We start from the raw sequence: 22627 nt of genomic DNA, 5'->3' as shown, positions 1-22627 counted from the left end.
TTAATAACTTAGGTGGGTGATACTGGTTTTTGTATAACAAAAACCATGCAGTAATATTCACTACAATTTATGTGATATTNAGATTTTTGTTATACAAAAACCATGCAGTAATATTCACTACAATTTATGTGATATTACAATTGATGTCAGTCAAGTCAATTTGAGCATGACTTAGCAAATTGGAACTAATTACCATTCTAGAGCATAACTTAGCAAATTGGAACTAATTACCATTCTAGAAATTTGAGGATTCAATATCCACTGGAAAATTGGAACTAATTACCATTCTAGAAATTTGAGGATTCAATATCCACTAGGGAAAATTGGAACTAATTACCATTCTAGAAATTTGAAGATTCAATATCCACTGGAAAATTGTTAGGATTCGAAATAATAATAACCGACAGATAAACTAACTTGCTCAATCCCTCTCTTGAAGTGACATGGCTTAAATCTCCGATCAATAATTTAAGAAGTGACACATATACTTGCCTATTCAAATCAATAATTAAAGAAACTACTCGTCTACTCTCTACTCTATATGTCTACTCGACTCTACTCTATATGATCGTGTTTACGATCCTGATGTCTCTCGAATAATCAAAATTGGGTCACAGCAACATACCAAAAATATTGGGGAGTAAAAATGTAATATTTGATTACCAGGGGGCTGAATGTGTATGAAAATTCATAATTCAAAGAGTCCATAATGTCCACAACGTCGAACTTCCATTTCCATATATTAGTGTTGCCATGTAACAAAGCTCAGCTCCACAGCAACCCCTGGAACCCCTGGTTGGTCGGTATCACTAGCCTCTTCCGGTATTGATTGCAGCATGTACAAAGTCTTCACAGCGGCTTATTCCGCCGGACAAGACATCAGCCAAAACTCCGATTACATCAAATGCCTCCTGCAGATCGCTGGCCAAGTTCATTTCATCGAGCCATGTTAGTAACTCCTTGGAGAACCCCATCATTTCCCTTACGTTATCAAGTCGCTCTTTCATCACCACCTCCCAACCCTCAAGGTTTCGGGTTTCGCTTTCCTCTTCCGTTGTGGTGGCAGATGTTCCTTCTGTTGCAGAAGATGCAATACTTGCCGATTTTTTGACCTTGAAGAAATGTTGCAGTTGCTGAATCAGGCCAGTGTAGACGAGCATTGGCCTAATAGTAGTTAACAAATCGTTGGCTTCTTCTGCTTCCGTGTTTGGGTTACTACTACTCACCGATGAGCGACTGGTGGATTGGCTATGAGTATGCTGCATGTATGCATGGAATATTCCACGCTGTAGGAATGCACGTCGATGCAGCAACCAGGATTCATAAGACTCAGAAAGAAGTGAGTTCACCATCATAAACTGAACAGTTTCTTCAGTTGCTGCTGAAGGTTGTGGTCCTGGAGATAATGGTCGCGAATCTACAGTGGACGAGGATAAATAGGTTGAAACAGATTTAGCCATCGAAGAACGTTGAGATGGGCTCCCTTGATCCAGTAGGTGACGAGCCATTTGAATCATAAAAGGAAGGAACCGGGAATTGCTTTCTCTTCCCCCACCCCTGCTTTCAGCACTAAATGATGCTCCGGTAGCAAATCGAGCCAACATCTACATGACAAAAAACATAAATACAGATAACTCATTAGAAGGTAGAAAAGCTAATCCAGGAAAGGAAAAGTTTCTAAGTGAACTTAAAACAATTCACAAACTGACAACAGGCAATAAACATACCAGAACAATATCATATGTCAAGAGCCGAAGTCGGTTTCCATCAGCACGACCAAGAGCATTTAGGTTGTCCCAATGCTGGTCAACATATCGGATATACTGTGCCAATGGGACAGACGGACCTCTCACGGGGAACAAGGAATTGCAGAGGGATTCGTTGTTCCTGAGTGTTGCTCCTTCCCATTCTTTCTTTGGGATTTTCAAACCAGCGTCTGTTCTTTTGGCCTCTTGATGGCACTGATAATGAATTATATTGAAATAACTCACAGTCGTATAAACGCACTCCCCACGATTACTTCCAGAGGTCCCAACACCAAGGTTAACCCTCTTGCTGAAAGAATAAACCCCCAGCAAGTCAGAAGGCCTCAAACTATAGCCCTCTCTGCACACCATGCAAGCCAACCCATCTTCCTCTTCCTTTACATCTTCCAAACCTTCAAGAGCTGACTGAGAAACAATGATCCGTTCAACACCATCTGAAGCAACTTGTCGCATCCCAAGTTTCTGCATTATCGAAACCACGGAATATATAAAAGCATGAAAAACATACACTGGGAACAGGCCAAAAATAATATCCAAGCACACTTCAGACAATGCAAAGCCAGAAAAATTCATGTTGCATCAACTTCCCACTCCCAAACATGTTACCAATTCATTTTCAATGTTCAAGACATTTTGACGAGAAAAGAGTTTTAAATCTTTTGCATGCTGTGTCATTCCAATGAAAATTCTATTGGAGAAGGAAATTCGATTTGAAATTGATTTCTAAAAGTATAAAACTCTACAACAACGTGTAATCAACACAGAAACAGAAAAAATAGTGAAGCTAAACATAATGTACGTAAATGCAAGTATAAGGAAACACATTAAAAAAATACTAGGTCAACAGTTCTTAAATCATGAACTATGAGACAGTACCTCTAGTATATCTTCTCTGTTCTTCAAAGCAAGCCGCCTCATTTCATCCCTTCTGGCATGCCTTAACATCCGCACTTTATCCTCCAAGAATCCATCTCCATTTCCCTCCTTGTTAGAGAGGGTATCTAACAAGTTTTCAGCCCTTGCCCCAATCTCATTCTCACCCGGAACTCTTTCCAGTGCATGAAGCACAGGTAAGATCCTTCCTTCATCAATACACCTCTGTGTAGCCAAATGCCCCATTGACAAACCCCTTAGCATAGACAGTATAAGCGGAATGGATGGACGTTTCAAGGCGAATGCCCATTCCATACTAGATCTGAAGCCAGCCTGCCCTGCAACAGCAAAACTATCTCTCAGATGCTTAACTGCAAGGCCAGTGATGCCCTGTTCCAAAATAATATCCTTCAGTCTCTCCCCACAGGAACTTGTCTTCAGTGACTCCGAGACTCTAACGAAATTTTCCACAGTAAATCTCTGCTTGGCAGCTTGCTCAGAGATGCTTTTATCCTGAGGATTGTCTTCATACTGTTTCTGTAATCGATCAAATTCTTCCCAATCATTCAGGTATGGAGTAAAATGTTGGATAAGTGCATCCATAGCAGCAGATTCACCATAGGTCAAGTAAGGCAAGATTCTAGCAACCATTTCAGTGTTCCTCTGCTGTTTGTTTGATTTCTTGGAACCAAAAGGATGAGATAATCTCTCCAGGAACATGAGAACAATTTTTTTGGCCTGTTCACCAGTTCCGGTTTGTTCGCTGGAGACGGTAAGAGAACTCTGTCCAATGCTAATACTTTCACTTTCATTTGCTTCAATTGTTAGACTCTCCACAATCAAAAGAATGCCTTCAGCTGACTCCATGGCGTCCACAGCGAAGGCACGCCTTGCTGTTTCTAGAAGTAATCCAAGAGCTCCAAGCCTCAATAAAGCACGCCTGTTCTCTCTTATTTTGCAACAAAGCATAAGAAGATTAAGAACTGCCACCAATTGCTCTTGGTTTGACTTGAAATTATCCCATATACGCTGGTTCAAATAAAGAAGTTACAGTAAGACCAGGAAAAAAGGTTTAATCGACTTTAAATTGAAAAAGAACCGACAGCTCAACTCCAATTATCCCACATCAGAATAGCATAGAAAGACCATACAACTGAATATAGTAGACACACAATCGAACAAAGTAAGGAGCTGAACCTTGAATATACCACTAGAGTTCAGCGTCCAAATAAAAAATGGGATTTAGTAAATAGAGTTTGAAACTGAATTCTACATGAAACAAATAATTTTTCTTGCACAATTAATATGCTAATTAGCAGCATATTTTAATTACCCGTAAACATTGAAATATAAAATTCTTCCCCAACTAATATTGAAAACCATTCATTGGGTCAGTGCAAATTTCCAAGCTCACATGAAGAGGGGACGTTAGAGCTTCATAAAATATTAAATTCAATATAACCAAACTCAACAACTTCAGTCGATGGGTTAAAATTAATTTAATTATTAATTTATATTCTCAAACACTTTCCTCCACTTATGGACTTGAAAATTAATATAAAGCTGAACAAGTGGTTATTAATGATGACTGAGATGATATTATAAGAATTTAAACACAAAACTACTTGCTCTAAGACTATGTTAAATCACCACTTGGCCTAAAAGCTTCAACTCATGAGTTGCAGTAAAATTTAATTATAAAAATCATATTTTTAACATTTTTCAAAAACCTTCTTCACAAAAAAGCAAAAACAAAAAGCTTTTTTTTTCTTTTTTTTCTTGTCTCTATAAGCTTTCAAATACTATACCATTAGTTTTTCAGAAGGCACTAAAACATTCCACCAAACCAATACACTTAAGGTATTGTTATCAATAGCAGGCCACATTCATTACAGCTGCCAAGGCAAACTAAAAAGTTCCTTTAAAGAAAGCGAAGTTTGACCACCTAATACTACGATACAGCAGATCCATCATCAAATGTGTGTTCAGAAGTCATTTCCATTTTTAAATATCGTTCACTCATTTAGCACCTAGGGGATATCCTCTTTAGGGTCAGGTAAGGGAAAGGCATGAAATCTTTTTTCATTATCTTAATTTAACACATTTTCTTTAGAAATGGTTTTTCTACTAGAAAACTGAAGCATTCATCAAGTGTAAATTTCAAAGGAAATTATAGAACGGCATTCTAACTAGAAAAGGAATGATTTATACTAAAAAGAAAATTTAAAAGAAAGAGAACTCCACGAAGAAATGAGATTTTTTTGTAACAAAGATTCATGACTCTGTGTGGTTGGTGAACGAAAAGTGAACTTTACCATGCATGTACAGATAACTGAGAATTTTTCTAGTGAAACTTCAAAAAAGGATATTAAAGAAAAAAAAAATGAAAATTGCGGGTTTATTATGCCCTAGCAGTCATAAAAGAGTGAAACACAAAAAATTCTGTGATACTGTATTAGGTGGATCACCAATTGGAAGGGGAATAGAAAAGGAAAAAAGTAGATTGGGGTAAAAATCGAAGCAACATTACAATTTTAAAACCCAAATTTTAAGCCATAAGTTTAGGTTCAATGGGTTGAAATAGCAGTTATTAAATCAATAAGAACACTTATCAGGAAATTAGTACATTTAAATCTTATTTAGACACTTCAACTTTGACACTTACTCCATTGACGTTTTATTTTAATACTTTTATCTTTCAAAGATTTTATTTTAATATTCCGGAGTGAAAAACTATTTTAGCCCTTGTAGTTAACTTTATGGTAAATATTTGATCAAGACTTCGAGCTGTCTTGAAACTTGCTGTGACCCACTATTATTTTATATGTGATTAAGGACTAAAATAGAATATTGAAAACTTCAAAAGACCAAAACAGACCCTTAAAGTACATTACTACGATAGAATTTTTGGTAAAACTAGAAGACTTAATAAACAAGGTATGAAAACAAAATAAAGAGCGGATTAAGGGTCTGCTCCACACACCTGGATCATGCGCAACACTATTTCCAGTCCTCCATACTCACGCACTGCCCCTGCTATAGCAAATTCCAACTCTGGATCTTGCGATTCCTCTCTGTCCTCCTCCAATTCCTTAATCATAGGTTCCGTTGCTTCACCATCTAGCCCCTGCATATTTTATCCAATCCCCAAGAAAGTTAGTGGTATTAAAAGGGAGTTCACCTACAAACTTATCTAATCCATATTTTATGAATTCTTCAACATATAACATTAACATAAGGATTCCCATAGAGGCAATAAGAAACATGAGGTAAACATAATCCTAAAAAAGCATATTCCAACCATCTACACATCGATTATTGAAACAAACCTGAAGCCGGTAAGTCACTGTCATAGGAGGAGGGTCTCTTGCAGAGATGGTAGATATTAATGCACTATTAGATATGGCACTTGAAGATTGGTTAGACTTCTTCCACACTTGCTCATAGACTAGTGCAATGCTCAAATCAAGAGAAATTATATTTCCAGCAACTAGCAACTCCATGCCGTAATCATCTTCAAGAAAACTAAGTAGCTCCAATTGATGACAAATTTTATTTTTGACATCACGCATTAATGGACCAATCTCAGCGCTGGAATAAGGATTCTTTGTCATGGATCCCCTCATGAATTCTTCTTGCGTGTGTGCCTTGTTTAGAACCATGAGATACACTGGCTCCGGTTTTTTGGGGGAGATCAGATTGCAGAGCTGCTCTTGAATAAACTGCACATAATATTTTAAACTAAGCTGCCAATCTACATACCACTTCAAGCAAAAAAATAGATGAACTGGAAAGGGTAAGGGTATAACTTTTTTTAAAATATATAAAGATATATATCTATATATATATATATATATATATATATAAAAGGAAGTGATCTCTTCACTTTACTCCGGTAAAATTAAAATTTCCGAAGGAACAGAGCAATCTATGAGGGACTGGGACTTTATTGACTGACTAGTACTCAGAGCAAATTTATCATACCAAACAAGTCCGCCCTTTTCTTTCCTCCCCATGGATTTGCAAACCAGAAATGCAGGCTCGAATAAATTGCCTCTTGTTATCATTGCTTTCCAGCAGAAGGCTGTCCAAGAGATCTTTCAGAAGCCGGTTACAATCACTAATCAATTTTGTCTTCTGTACTACCAAGCCACGAATCACAATGAGAGCCTCAAGAACTTCAGAGAGTAGATTATCCCACATGAATCTAGCAACAAGATCAAACTAAATAAGCTTAAACAGAAGTAGCCTGAAAACAGATGCTTAAGGAAGAAGTTATACCTTGATCTAATATTAGGGATCTCTAGAAATTTCCCAAGGAGCTCTATGAGCTTGTGAAGAATAAATCCCTGGGAAATATCGATACGAAGGCTTCTCTCCAGAGACTCCACATTGCCCACTTCTTGGGAAATTAATTGACAAATTGTACGTAAACACCCTCGTACAGTCAAAAACAAGCGTGCATCTTCTGATTCTACCATCTTGAAAAGTAATTCAAAATATTCAGCAGCACTCTCGCCAGCAGAAAGAGTTGCCGGCAAAAGAGACACCAGTAAATCCAATAGTCGAAATTGTCTTGATGAACTTTGAGCACAAAGCAAACTTATCAGCATACACATTTCTGATCTTATAGATTGGGAACAGGCACATAGCACAAGTTCTGTTACCCATGACCCTAGCTCAAAAGCTGACAAGTCACTCTTAGCATTTCTACATACAACCCGCTTCCACTTAAGTGCATACTTCAGGGATAAATAGTCACTTTTTTGTGTCCGAGATCTTTGAACTGTACCTTTGAACACCTGAGACACTTTGTATTGCCTTCTAACAAAGTCAAGATATGATGCTCCCTTTTCCCATTCTGCATAACTCAGCAATTGAATATCCTGAGCCCTATGAGAAGAGTCCCAATTATGTTCAAGTGATTCAGGTGCAGACTTACTCCCACTAACAGGACCACTGAAAGATCCAGATATATTCGTAGTGGTTTCATCCTTGTTTTGTGAAACAGATGTCGGTTTTCCCATCCTCTGCTCCTTGTCTACCGTATCAGATTTAGGCGGAGTACAGGCTTGAGATATGATCCTCAGACATGGAAGAATAATGTGCTCAGAAATTGCTGGATGTTTGGCACCCGACTTAATGGATGAAAACAATAGCTGGAAGACAAGTCGCAATCTAGCTTCCCAGAACTCATCAGCCAAAGAACAGACTTCTGAGAGCAGTGATAACTCCTCTCGAGTTGCCAATGCAATGTCCATAGAACGATGGTGTTCAAGGCAATACATGACTTTCTTTTGGATGAGATTATTCAGCCCACTCACTGCATCTACATCCCCCTCAGAAAAAGAACAAAGAACTGACCTAGCTTGTATTCGAGCAGTTTTGGGCCCATGATGAATATTATTCTCAAAAAGCTCAGATAATATACCCAGACTAATGAGTTGCTTCTTGGAACAATGATGCTTTGATAACACTTGCAATATCTCAAGACACCGAGTGACAAAAGTAGTCGCACAACCATAGCAGTTATTAGGAGATCTAGAAATCACAAATCTTGAAGCTGGAAACCCATCATCAGTATGTTTCTGGTGCAAATATGTCATTAAAACCCGACGAAGACCTTGAAGCGTCTGGACACTTTTACTGACAGAATCAAAGGCTGTTTTGCATTTTTCACCATATAAAACCCCCAGGAGCGCAATTTTACGATTAATTTTGCACGACGGTCCTGGAAGTGAGACCATCATTTGCTGAACAGAATCCTTCTGTTGTGAGTCCATTTCATTCTCACCAATGCTTGAAACAATTTTTAGTAGGGGTTTCTTGAAGCCTAAGAGTTGCTGATATCTCCTGTGAGCGTTTTCTGATTCAGATTCTATTGCAGCTAAACCTCTCTTCATATCATCATCACTCTCCATATTATCAAATGTAAAACTTGGCTTTGCCATAAAATTAAATTCAAATCTTCCATATTTGCTGTATCCACACTCATTGCATAAGAAAGAGTCAAGGTTCTCATAATTTATGTTCCGGCATTGCCGACATTGATATGCATTTTCATGGCAATTGTTGCATAGTCCATACCTATCAGTGACTGGACGACTGCATCGAGGGCATTGCAAAGGTTCAAGGGACAAAGCCTGAAGATTTTCATAGAATGAATCCAGCTCAATCATGAAATTACATGCAGTGATTGGAATGGGAAACTCTACTTTTAGCTCAGTCTGATTGAATGCAAGATGGCAACTTTTTGCACGCTTCCACAAAGACCAATTATTTTTCAACTCTGACAAGTCAGCCACAGGTCGATTATTGTAGTATAGATTCAAAACTTTCACAGATTTGGACTTCCGAGCATCGTGAACATTCATTATAACAGTTTGAATTGTGTAACTCCCTGTACATTTGACAATGATGCGGTTGTCAGTGAATTTTGTTTCAGATTTAAGACTCTCAAGTTTCATCCTGCTGTAAGGCATCTCAGGAGAACTGCAAGCGGCACAAGGTTCACTCTCTAGATAGTAACCATCAAACTCAACTAAACCACTTAAAGTATTGTATATGCGTGAATTTGGATGATTAGCTAACAGCTCATTTTGTGAGTGAAGTGTCTCATAAATTGATCGAATTACATCAGAGGTCAAGCATCGGTCCAGAAGTTCAGAACTCTGCTGCTTAGAACCAACATCAGGAACTTTTCCCAGCAACCATGTGACCAGTTCTGAATATTCCGCAATGTTCAGACCATACATAGGAAGACTTTTAACTTTTTGCAAGAGAGACATCAATAGAGTTTCTTTAAATGTCTGCTTTCCATGATGCCAAATACCACAAACAACACCCTTGGCCTCTGCCCGGACAGAACTTGAATTCCATTCAAGAAGAAAGCAATCAATAAAATTGCTCAAAACATTGTTACCCTTATCAACAAAGATATTCACCATGGTCTCCATATCCAAACAGGACTTTTCCAAGGCAGAATCATTTCCATCTTCACCTTTTCTTTTCTTTCTAGAATCCACAGTTTGTGTACAAGATTTATTAATACTTGTCCCAGTATCTCCAGCTTCAGATTTTTGTACAGAATGGCCAGTATCTTTTCCTGTATAGAAGGCGAGATTCAACAGTTTGAGAGTCTGAATGACAGACTCCTCCCCAAAGTAGAAAACTCCATTCAGCAAAAATGGTAGTACATCTCCGTGTTGTAAACAGTATTTCTGCCAATTTCGAGGCCTTGCAGCAGCTACTTCAGCCATAGTTGTTAGGCATTTCACTATCTTTACGCTTCTCTCATATGACATTGGATTTTGGAAACCACCAGCCTTATTTATGTAATTGAAAAGTTTCTTTACTTCAGTTGAAAACTGCCAAGAGTCCCGAATACTGTAATAGTGACTTTTGCTGCCGCAAATGTGGAGGAAAAGCCTTCTAGCATACCTTCTAACAAAGCTAGTATTGGGGTTGTTAATATAACTGCAAAGAACATCCCGGTAGATATCCAACTTCAAATCCTTGTTGCTATAAATCTTATAAACCTTCTCCTTCTCCTTCTCCTTCTCCAATGTCTTGTCATATTTTTCTGGTCGAACCAATGTATATACAAGACGAAAAGCATTTTCTAATAAGAGCCTCTGATAGTCTACAAAAAGATCCGTACGGTGTGCTTTCGCATAAGAATCTGAAAAAAATGGAGAGAAATTTCCAGCCGGCAGATCCTTACGAACTGTTAGCAGAGCTCCACATCCAGAACCATTATTAAAACTATGTCCACAGTCAGATTCTATTGTGGATGACTTAAAGACATGCACCAGCTGCTTCAACACATCCAAAAGATAATTTACAAAAGATTGTTGTCTAATGGAACTGCAAGCACGGAGTAGTTGTGAGGTAAAGTCACTTTTTTCTTGATCATCCACAGATGGCTGTGCAGTAACTGAAGTAGATGGTGCAACCTGGGTTGAATTCTTGTCGTGTGTATCAGCAGTAGTACTGGGCTTGGCAACTGGACCATCACTACCAGGTTGGTGCCAGTTTCTTAGCATCAAGGTGAAGAACATGAAAACAAGAATTGCAACTTCCCCAAAAGAAGAACGGCTTTTTGCTTCAAAGGGTTTGTTGAGATTAATCTCATCCAAAAACCATTTAATTAATCTTTCCAAGTCCAAGTTTTCAGATTTCGAGCTGTTCATAAAAGGTCCGCCCATAGTGGACGATAATCTGTAGAAAAGCTGCATAACAGGAACAGCCTGAACACCTGATGTTGTCTCCATCCATCCTTTTAACTGTTCAAGGAGCTCAGAGAGAAGCAAGGAATTAACAGTTTGTTTAGAAGCTGATATTGAAACTGGATTAGTCACTGAGGCAGAAAAATCCCCAGAATCAGCTGGCTCCAAGACATGAATTGATGACACTGGATTCTTCACGCTAATATCTGGTCTTGCTGATGTTAAGCTTGAATCATTCATATCTTCTGTTGAAAAGTGATATTCATTTCCATCTCCCAGTGATTCCACTTCAATTGGGATGGCAGTCATAGGATGATCTCTAGAATGTGGTGAAGGAAGTCTGTCTGCATCAAGTACCTCATAACATGACTCGCATAAATCAAAATCGGGACAGATTGTACAATGCCACCGTTGCCTCAGTATAGGAACTGTGGAGCAACCATCACAACAATATTGAATAGTGGAAGCAATAGAGTCTTCTTCAATCATGACCTGGGGATTGGTACCAGTTGTTTCAGTGGATGTAGGTGCAGATAATGGAATATCAGCACAATCATCAGTAGCTAACATTGTTTGCTTTGGAAATGGGACCTGAAGCAACCTTGAAGATATAGCCAAGCTGAAAAGAAAAGGGAAGGATAGAATATTAAGTAAATACCTTAGAATAAAATTGAAGAATAAGAACAAAATTAAACAAATAAAACCTGCTTGCAGTCTGAACAGCCTCACTGGAGGAAAACAGAAGTTTCTTAAGTAACACAACAGCAGGTGCAACAGAGCGTCTGCCAGTGTCAGGACCATGCAATGCCAGGCACTCAGCATAACAATAAATAAGTTCAACAGAAGAAATAACAATGTTGTTCAATGTCTGAGCGTTGGGCTGCTCCAAATCCAAAATTCCCCACAGAATTTGCATGAGTTCATCCACCACTTGAGAACCTAAATCAGTGATACTAACAATAAGGTGACCATAAAAAATATAAAAGACAAATATTATGCTTGCTAATCAAATCAAGGAACTATTAAACAATTTAACAATGCACATAAAATATTATATCGATCTACTTTACAATATTTTCAAAGGAAGATGCAATGGAGGTCCCATGCTCTAAAAAGAAAAATAATTCAAAGCCTGCGAATAGATATGCCATTGGTTGAACATGGTTGTCAGCATGGAGCAAAGATTTGCAAAATCATGGTAAGACTGATTAGTTAGCCCCTTTCCTGGGTATAAATTTTTGCTTAAACTGCCATCTATCAGCTCACCTAGCAAGTAAGACTAACTAAAATATGTGATAACAAAATAAAGACCATTCTGATAGAATCCTAACACATTTAAATATTCAAAAAAAATTAAACCAGTCTATATATATATATTAGTCCAACAACATATTGTGGTGAGGGGATTCAAACCTTTGATCTCTTGGACAAAGGTATAACCCTAAATTAGTTGAACTATGCTAGATTGCTATTGAAAATATAGATTCATTCACCATACAAAGGACAGGTAGGAAAATAAGAGGTTAATACAGAAAACTGATATTGATAACTCAGCCATGGTATTTTATACTTTTCCATCTAAGTGACCAATGATAAACTGAACAGAAAACATGACCACGCTATGGATTTAAAGATAATGATTAAAAATAGTAGCAATTATAAGTGCAAATGGTGCTAAGAATAACTCCCATCCAGGGTTCTCGGTTTAGTTTGATTTTAAGCAGAAAATAGTGATCTAGATTGTAATCCATCTCACTTCACAACCCATCTGTGCTGATCATTGATTTGAAACTTCAAAAAAAGTTTCTACAACTCGAATTATCGAAAAATCTGAACCAAGTAAAACAAAGTACAATTACCATTCATTTCCAGAAAACAAGCCAAATTAGATCTACGATGCAGGGAAATCTTAGAAACTGCGCGCATTTGAGATGTAAATTCTTCAATAATCCATCCACTTGCAGCACCACCAACGCCAAGCCTAGAGGAAAGCACAGATGTTGATTTCACCACACCAGTAAGACGCATGGTGTCCTTCACCTAATTACGAGAGGGGGGGATTTCAGAGTAAGTTCAAAAGAATTTGTCACAATATAAGTAAAACATCGCCATTTAAATGATTACTTGATAGTATATCTCTTTTCTAGGGAAGATGGCTTGCAGGACACGACAAGCAGCAGATTGCAACAAGGGCTCCCGATCACTTTCATATATCGTTTCTAGTAATTGCTTGCACTTCAGTTTACTCAGCTCCTGATCTATAACATCAAGTTTTGGGCATCCTTGTGATCTACGAAGCAAATAATAACTAGACAAGACCTTCATACCATCTGCTAACACCTGCTGTTGAATAGGAGCACATTGCATGGATCGCCTCTTTTTTCCAGTTCTGGCAAGCAAGGAATTGGAACCAAGTGCACGTGCCTCCATGTCCAGAACAACATCCAGTTTTTCTTTCCAACCAAATTCATCTTTTGCTCGACCATACACTTCGAGATTGTCTATCCTAGGAAGTGCAGTACCATTGAATGCTGGTCCAACAGTTATAGTGAATTCTTCATCAGCAAGGAGAGACTCAGCAACAGTAAATGGTATATCGTACCAAGATCGCATTCCCTCATCTAATTTTATGACTCTTTGGAAAATAGTTATCTCTGAAGGTATATGGTTTGGGGACGTATTACCAACATTAATGCGGCATCCAACCATAACAATATCAGGATTGGAGTTAGAGACAGTGATCTGAGTAGGGAAAAGGACATAAAATGTCATCCCAAATGATTTAAAAAATTATAGAACTCTATCAAAGCAACAGGAGGGAAAAAAATAAAATTCCTATCCTAAGTTTCATTGATTAAGAATTAAAATAAGCAAGTGGACAATAAAATGCATACTTATGTGCAAGGAACAATACCTTGAAACCTGAAGAACTAGGACTCTCAAGAAAACCATCCTCAGATGCCAAACTCTGTTTAGCTCCTTCAGAATCACCATTTCGAATGGCGTCACCTCCCAATCTCACATCTGCGGAGATGCAAACAGTTTTCTCAAAAAAATCAAGCGGGAATTCTGGATTTGTACTGGCATAAGCCTTGTTATTGAGAATGCCAGAACCCAACTTTTTGATTTTTTCTGCAGTTGCATTTGCACTAGCATCCACTCCAACTGCGGTATGTGTGTATATTTGAAGGCTGCCATCATCATGCAAAACAAGACAGTGTGTTTTATCTTTGGATAAAGGCTTATATACATCTATGCCAACTAATTGCGAGGATGAACCACCCGCATGTCTCAAGTTTTGAGCATAAATCTCATGAGCCCCCATAGATACAGCCAAAGCAGAATTAGATTTGCCACTTGAAAAGCAAAAAAATAAGCCACTGTCAGCAAACAACTCCTTCCAACGGTGTAATCCAGCAGGCCGAACTTTTCCGTCTTGTTCCTCTTCATATATAACTGATATCTCAGTCAATTTTGTTGCATCAGGGCTTAACTGACCAACCAATGTGGTGCCATCTGCATATGCAAGAAATAATAATTTGTAACATGAAGAAAAGTACAATGACAATCCCTTTGCAGTCATTTCTCTGCCCTGGACGTGAATGATCTCCTTCAAGGGTGTAACTCCAACATTTCCAAGCGCTGACAACTCAAGTCTGAATATCCTACCATTTTCTGAAAGAACAATAAGAAAGACCCTTCCCTGTGAAGCTGTGAACAGTGTAGCATCAACTACCATGTCATCTGGCAACGTGAAGTAGTGCATTGGACTGATATTATCCAGGGATAGATCGTATATTTTGACAAACCTGTTTGTAACCACCATTAGTTGGACTTGAGACCCTGGAACCCATTCCATGCGTTTAATATGAGCACCTTGCAGAGCTAGTTCAATAGCAAGACGGTCAATGACTTCGCCACGATGGTTCAAAGTCAAAACTTGGCAATCTTCGTAGCCGGCCACAGCAAGATAGTTCTCTACTGTGGGATTAAAAGTAAGATGTACAATTTCAAAACGAACGACATTTTTGGAGAGTGGCTTAACATTAGTCTTGTCTGCCGTCATGAGTGCAGCTGTGGTCTGTTCTATTAACTGCCTAACATCAAAAATAGACACTTTATCACCTTCACCAACAGCAAGACGACCTCTAACGCTGACACTGAGCAAAGATTTCACAAGAGATCCACTAGCTAGATGTGATTTAAGCTCCTTGGCATTTGCATATTCTGCCTTAATCTTAAGGTCCAATGACCCACCTTTATATGCCTTTTTCAATTGCAAGAGATCAAGCCCATATGATAGCACCTTATCTTTACCCAGAATAATTTTTTTGTCTTTTGAAAGGTCTGGGTCCCTTTGGTTAGTTATACAAGGCAATAAACAAGAGCAAAGCTTGAGCATCCTTCCTTCAACATCTAGTTTCTCAAGTAAAACAGGAACTCCGTCCAGAAGCTCTCTAGGAACAGAAGCTCTGAGGCATTTATCGGTGTCTGTAACCACATCATCTTCCAGATCAGATTCACTTTCAGGAAGTTGCTCTCCCTCCTCAGAGAAGGGCAAGAAGCACTGGAAGTGACTGGCACCATGTGCAGGGGCACTACCATGTCCAGTAAACTTGCGAGGTTTTAAACATTGGCAACTGCTGCCCCTAACACCCCCAGCACCACAGTCACAAAAGAAGCGACTGGAGCGGGAATAAACAACACGATGACCATGATGACAGACTTTTGCACACACAGAACAACATCCCTTTGAGACAGTCAGATCACATGTATAACAAAAGTACCAGTGTTGTTCCATGAAATTGCTGCCACTGGATGTAAATGTGCAGACTTTTGAAGCAAGTGCCCTTTCGCTGTTTGTGTCCTCCTCCTCGTCCTTGTCTAGACTAGCTACCTCACCATCGGAAGTTCCATCATCCTCATCTTCCTCGGCAGAAGTTGCATCACATTCAAAAGATCCAGGTCCCTCTTCTTGATTGGAAGAAAGAACCAATGTCTCCGAGTTCTTCCTAGACCCAAATGACTTAGAAGAAAGAGGTCCAACTTCAGGTGCATACCTCGATAGGGGTTTTCCGGAGAGTTTCTCAATAACATTCTTACCAGATCCACTCTCAATCAAGATCATTTCAAGAAAACTAAAGAGGTACCTCAGCCCTGGAAGAAGGCGCTCTTCACCAACCAATTTCTCCGTCAATATGAGAATTCTCTCCAAAAGTAATTTCATTGATTTCTCCCCTTTCAATAGCTGAACAACAAAATGGAAATAGGCCTTGGCAACATTGATATCAAATCGTAAAAATGCCATATCAAGGGATACTAGTGCAGCCTCAAAGATGTGACTCTGCAGTTGAAGTGCCAAAGGTTCTGAGGGTGATGATATGAGACAAAATACAAAACTCATGGATGACTCTCTAAGAGAAATAGAAGATCCTTTCACATTGACTCCACTTGAATCTTCCTCCAATAAGCCAAAAATCCTCTTCTCCAACCATTTTGACAGGCAAAGCAAATCCATACTAAGGAATTTATTTTGTATTTTCTGTTTAAGCTTGGAGCCTGGATCTCCAGACAAGAGTTCAACAAAGAAACCAAGAACCTTCAAATTAACTAATTCGGAGCAGCAATTGTCTAAGGAGTCCAGAAGAACCAATAAATTACCACGTTGTAATGCATAAAGCTCCCTAACCTGCTCAGATACATCTTCAACACCAAGATAAAATTGGAATAAAGAAGACTTCGAAACATCTTTCCGGATGCTGTCCAAGACATCTATAGCCTTAACAATTACCCACTCATGAATAGTGCTATCACTCGCCCCATTTGTATTTATGTGTCTTAGGTACCCCTCAAGTTGTTTCAACAGAAACAGATCCCCATAAGCAGATCCTACCAATTCCGCATTCAAACTCTGATACATATCTTCACACAACCCATGAACACTTTCAAAGGTCTTGTCAAATTTTATAGTCATTAGTGAATCCAGAATCCCATGAATTACCTCAGTCTCCAAAACGATATTACGTTTAACATCTACCATCTTCAGAAGCCCAGCTAAAACAGAAATAATCCTCCCTATGCTAAGGACACAAGAAAGCAGAATTCCACTGGAAGTTTCCAAATGAGAGGGAAAACCATGAAACATCGATTCCCAAGAGGCCCTTGATAAGAACCCAAGGGCTCTTTTGTCCACCATTTCGTCCAACCTAGACATGAGGTTAAAAACAGACTCCAGCAAGGAAGAAGTTGTGCCATAGTTCTCAAGGATCTTGTTCTGCACAGATTTATCAAATTCAGAATGTTTAAAGAGCAAGAGAGGGGAAAACTCAGCATCATGATCCTGTCTACTACTAAGAGTAGCAACAAAAGCTTTCTGATGAACTTGTAAATACATGCACAATACAGCTGACAGCTCCCTGATTAAAATTGAAATTTGGTTATCGGTAATCACCGAGGAAAATATGCTTTCAGCAAACTTGGCATGCTCATTATCTGTCACTGTGGTATCTGTCGAGAAAGAGCCCACTGTAGAAACCATATTCTTATTGCAGTATCTCCATATTCCTACATTGAGGAAGGAAAGAATTAGAGATAGCCAAGCTCCGTTTCTTAAAAAATTCCAGCCCAGTGCTTTAAAGTCCTCCAGCATACTCCCACTATGCAAATGCCGAAGCAAACCAATCACAACTTGAGGAAACGTCATGCTCTTGACAATAACATCACTATGATCTAGAAGTAAGTTAGTGAAGTAAAAGAAGCACGTTGTATTAGAAATGTCCAGCGTCTCTGGGTCGCTCCATAATGGGCACACATGTGTCAAAGCATTCACGGAAGGAAAATCCCAGCAAAGAACAAAAATATATCTTTCAATTATAAGGTCTTCTACCGTAACAGCTTGTTTACCATTCCAGAACCCCAAAATCCATGAGAATCTAGAAAAGATATCACTGGGATTGAACCACGGATATTCTATTGTCAAATCATGCTTGTGTAGTGAATCAGGAAATGAAGAAATGTCAATCAATTGGTTGATCAAGCTATTAAAGTGGGGCTTGGAATCCACGGATGAACCAATTATATTCTTAGCAACATTTGCTCCCCAAGATGATAAATGATCATTCAACGTGTAAGGCAAACTGGAGGCAAATGCAGGAGCATCCCTCAACTTGGATCGAAAATCAAAAAGCAACGAAGAGGAACATGTATGAGGGTGAAAAACAATGTGGCGAAGTACTACAATCAACCTTGAAACCAGTAGACCCCACATTGACAATTCTGTACAGCTAGAAAATGTGGACGGAGCATCAATTGCCCTAATGGAAGAAACAACTAAGCTTGAAATTTCCATCTTTTCTCCTTCAGAAGATAAGTGAAATGCCACAAGAAGAATTTCAATATGAAAGACAGAGGGCAGAGTCCCAATAAATTCCTGGAGGCTGGAATATTTGAAGGAAATAGTTTTGGACTTCTCACTGATAAATTCCACAAATTGCCTGTATATTTGGGTCCTCAACTGTGACCCAGCAACACCAGTTCTACGGAAAAGTGTGTGGGCCAGTAAGCTTAGGGTCTGATCATTGTAAACAAAGTTACCATTTTCAGCATTCAAAATTTTCTTCACAAGGTACTCCTCAAGGGAATCAGGCAATGCATGGCATGTGAGAAGACCATGCAACAACCTGTAACAAATTTCATGGATGTGGCCGAATTTCTTCTCAGCATGTTCAGGTAGACAACTAGCAGAAGCCTTGTCATCAGAACAGCACCCCTCACAGTTTAGCAAGGAAAGTAATATATCAATATGGTTCTGATTAAGTTTGCTGCAACCATCAGCAAAAACAGATGCATTCCATTCAGAAGAGAAGATGCATAGCTTCATAAAGCTCAACAGTTCTTTAGCAGCTTGGAGAGGCAGATTACAAAAGCTGGAGGCAGAATTGACAGCAAGATTCTGCAAGTCATATCCATCTACAGAACCAACGGAGCGGCCACTCTCAGAGAAGAGGTCCCCAAATAGAGCTTCGTCTTCATGACAAATAGCAGTTTCCTGTTCAACCGTGCTACTGCTCTTCATGCAACTGGATAATGATCGCTCTATTTTTGGTCTTAATCTCACTCCTTCAGAATAAAGAAAGAAGAGGAGATGCATCAAATCATCCATCCATTGTTTTGATTGAGGGAATATCATTCCCAAAATTTCTTCAACTGTATAATTCTTATGCAAAGGAACAATCTCCAAACAAGCATAGCATTTAGGCATGTCCACTGATAAATCAGCAGTAGAGCGCGTGTGATGCATTTCAAGATCTTTAAGACTTAAGGCATGATATTTATGCCCCTTGAGATCTTGAATCAGTTTTATTATAACCATAACACTTCGAGGAAAATAAACCAGGGGAGGCTTCAGGTTTGCGATAGATGTATCATACTGCCAAACTGAAGAACTCAAATTATCCAATATGGAAGACACTATACATGTTTGGATGTTCACACAAACATAGCTGTTGCGAAATACAACCTGAAGTAGCTCCAAAAATTCTTCTAGGAGTAACAAAATGGTGCCCTCAAAACTACCTTCAACCATTGCATGACTATTTGCAAACTCAAAACATAGTCCAAACAAGCAAGGCAATGAGTTGGCAAAGAATGCAACTGCTTCCATCAGTTTAGCATCATATTCAATATATGGAAATTTCTTTGAGAGTTCAGTGAGAAGCTTTAATATCCTCAAACTACATGACAGTCTCTTTCGAAAACTTGTACTTCCTGTCTTCTCATCAAGTGCATCTGTGAGTATTACCAAATCTTTACAGATCAAAATCAAACGTTGAATGCATGCCAAATGTGCAACTGCCCAATGTTGGCAACGGAAAACCAACTTGTTCATGTCTTCAAGGGATGTAGGTTCCCTGAATCCAGATTCAGAGGTCAGCTGAGCAACTTGCACGCATTCAGCAGCTATTGTCATTAAAAGCCTACTTGCCTGTTTTTCTTCTCTGGAACAACAGACTCCTCCTAAAACAATACAAGAAAAAACAAACACAACTTTAGTGAGGAAAACCTAATATTAATGCATAAGGAAAATCATTTAAAATTTCATAGTTACCTGTAAAACCACATTCAACGTCATTGTGGAACTCAATAGTAGCATCACAGTCTCCACCAGTAGATTTTAACAAGTCGATAAGTTCGTTCTTGGCACAAAGCTGAGCATAGTCTGATACTTTATCCATCCCATCAGCCAAAATTGTTTCCATAAACAGTAACATATTATTCTGCAGAAGATGCCAAATGGTTCTTTATATAATACAAAAAATATATATACATGTAAGTTGAAATATCAAGAAGAAGAATGAAAACAAAAAAACCAAGACTAAAAATAAGAAGTTTGTTAATACGTAATATAAATCTTAAAATTAATGCACACGAATGAATATGAAGTAAGCTTTCATAAATCAAGACGGTCAATATCAAAATGAGAGTTATTATTGTGTACTATGTCATGAAAATATCAGCAAAATGTTGATTGTGATGGGAAGGAAAATGTGATCAGAAAATAAAATAAACAAAAAAGGTCAATTGTTGATACACCCTCTCAACTCTTCAACTATTGCTACGTCATCTCAAACTCGACGTGGTTTTTCTGTTCTCAAGTCACAACCTCATTGCCAAGGTACGTCAACCAACTTTTTGAAAGTAAGACTAGCTCATATTTAAACCTCAAAAATAGCTATTAAAATATATATATTTTCCCAACATTTCTCTCTATTGATATTCTCTCGCCCTATTTTTATACTTCCCTCTTTCACTCTTTTTGTAAATTTTATTTTTCTAGTTTATTTAATTTTACATTGATATAATCTCTTATTCATGGATGTTGTCAGTGTTAAAAATAACATTTTATAAAAACAACTTTTAACAGTTCCATAAATTAAGTCAAATCATACGTATCAACTTCCACAGTTCCAAAGCTTTTACTCAAAATAAACATAAACGTTGATATCTCCATTGAGATTTATGTCAACATTGCTTAGAAGCCCTTGGGAATGATAAAATTNCTGTTTTAAATCCATGTACAGATGTTTTTCTTTTGTTCCATTAGATACATTTTTTTACGAGTAATAAACTGGCAGTGAGTTTGATGCAACTATACACTTTAGTCTTAATTTTAACCCATCCAACCGAATAATCTAGCCCAATCACCAATTCAAAATTTAATTCAGCCCTAATTGAATCTAATCATTCATTTGTAATAAGTCCATCCGGATGTCAAATCAGACCATCTTCTCCAAATTTTATCTAATGGAGTCGCACTCTAACATTTTTCGGCATGTAACTGGACTTTTTGAAGTTCAAAACTAAGTAGACACAGTAACAAAAACAAAATTTAAGATTTTACCTAATAATGATGATAAAAAATAACAAGTTTCATCAAGACTGAGAAATATGACATCGGGAGGAACATTCTAATATTCTGACGCAGTCAACATGAGAGTACATAACAAATAACTTCTATAGAATAAAGAGGACTAAAAATATGATGCAAATATGACTTGACAATACATCTAAGCACAAACAAAGCAGGCTTCAAGATTTAGTTCCAGAGAGGGAGACAGAGGCCTCCTATAGAATTTGTGTGGGGGTGAGTATGAAAACGCAAAGATGTACCCCTCCCACGTAATTTAGAAACTATCAGGAAGAAACAAACCTGAATACTAAAGTCATCGCCCTTAAACTCTGATTTCTCCAAGTAACAGAAAACCAACTCGAGTGATTTTTTAATAACCGCAACAACAATAGCTTCAGCTTGATTCACTGTCGAGGTAAATGCACCAAAGACAACATGCATTAGTTGAATACCATGTCACTAACCGAAACCGTGAATCAATAAGGAAAGCCGCAAATTAATTTTTAATAAATTTCCAACTCATATAGTAGCAAATTGCTTACTCAATTTACACATTCGTAGATTTCATTAAAAAAAAAAAAAAAAAAAAAAAAAAAAAAAAAAAAAAANAAAAAAAAAAAAAAAAAAAAGTTAGAGTGAAAAGCACTTCAATTCCAATCCAACTAAGTTTCCAGTCCTCACAAAATCAAAATACTCAACACATTACGTTCATAACATTGCCCGAGTAATCCAAAAGCACATAAAAAAAAAAAAAAAAAAAAAAAAAAAAAAAAAANAAAAAAAAAAAAAAAAAAAAAACGAAAACCAGAAGGCGTCCAAAACAAAACAGAGACCGAAAACACATATTTCTCAATCGAGAAAAGCTCGGGAGTGAAGCAAAGCGTACCGGTGAGGGATCGAGAAGCAGAAGTAATTGCATGAGCAATTGAGCAAACAGCTTGGATCTGAGGATCGGTCCACGACTGAAAAGCAAGCTTCCCGTCGCCTAGGTCCCGAAGACCAGCGTTGAGAATTAAATAGAATTGACGAAGGCCAAGTTTGATCGAAGAATCATCGGAGCGAATAAGAAGCTGGAGAATATCGGAGGAAGATGAAGGGTCCTTAATATTGGCGCTGCTGCTGGAATCATCAAGGAAGAGAGTGTCTACGAGTTTGACGAGACTCTGCTCCGCCATGGGCAGTGGCGCCCAAAGGCCAGGACGATCAGAAGTAGAAACTTGGAGAAGAAGAAGAAGAAGAAGAAAAGAGAAAAAAAGGATGTGCGTTTGATTATAAATAGTAAAAGAAGAGGGGTTTTGAGAGTGTCAAGAAAACGAGAGGGGGTTTATAACAAAATGTTGCTCTTAAGGCGG

General features: G+C 38.2%; 1 protein-coding gene across 1 annotated transcript; it reads right to left on the bottom strand.

Annotated features, from left to right (window-relative positions):
* Nucleotides 1-389: 389 nt before the first annotated feature.
* LOC111795243 (auxin transport protein BIG-like) lies at nucleotides 390-22627 on the bottom strand. The gene is made up of 14 exons (XM_023677548.1): nucleotides 22162-22627; nucleotides 21576-21682; nucleotides 19974-20142; nucleotides 13782-19882; nucleotides 12992-13609; nucleotides 12727-12907; nucleotides 11572-11806; nucleotides 6921-11486; nucleotides 6624-6846; nucleotides 5969-6361; nucleotides 5623-5766; nucleotides 2643-3668; nucleotides 1728-2228; nucleotides 390-1604 (listed from the first exon to the last, which is right to left on the bottom strand). The coding sequence occupies exons 1-14, from the start codon at nucleotides 22448-22450 to the stop codon at nucleotides 810-812; spliced, it is 15348 nt and encodes a 5115-aa protein (XP_023533316.1). The 5' UTR covers nucleotides 22451-22627; the 3' UTR covers nucleotides 390-809.

Source organism: Cucurbita pepo, chromosome LG01 (assembly GCF_002806865.2).
Source record: "Cucurbita pepo subsp. pepo cultivar mu-cu-16 chromosome LG01, ASM280686v2, whole genome shotgun sequence".
Classification (NCBI taxonomy): domain Eukaryota; kingdom Viridiplantae; phylum Streptophyta; class Magnoliopsida; order Cucurbitales; family Cucurbitaceae; genus Cucurbita; species Cucurbita pepo.
This window is presented reverse-complemented; position numbering and strand designations above follow the sequence as displayed.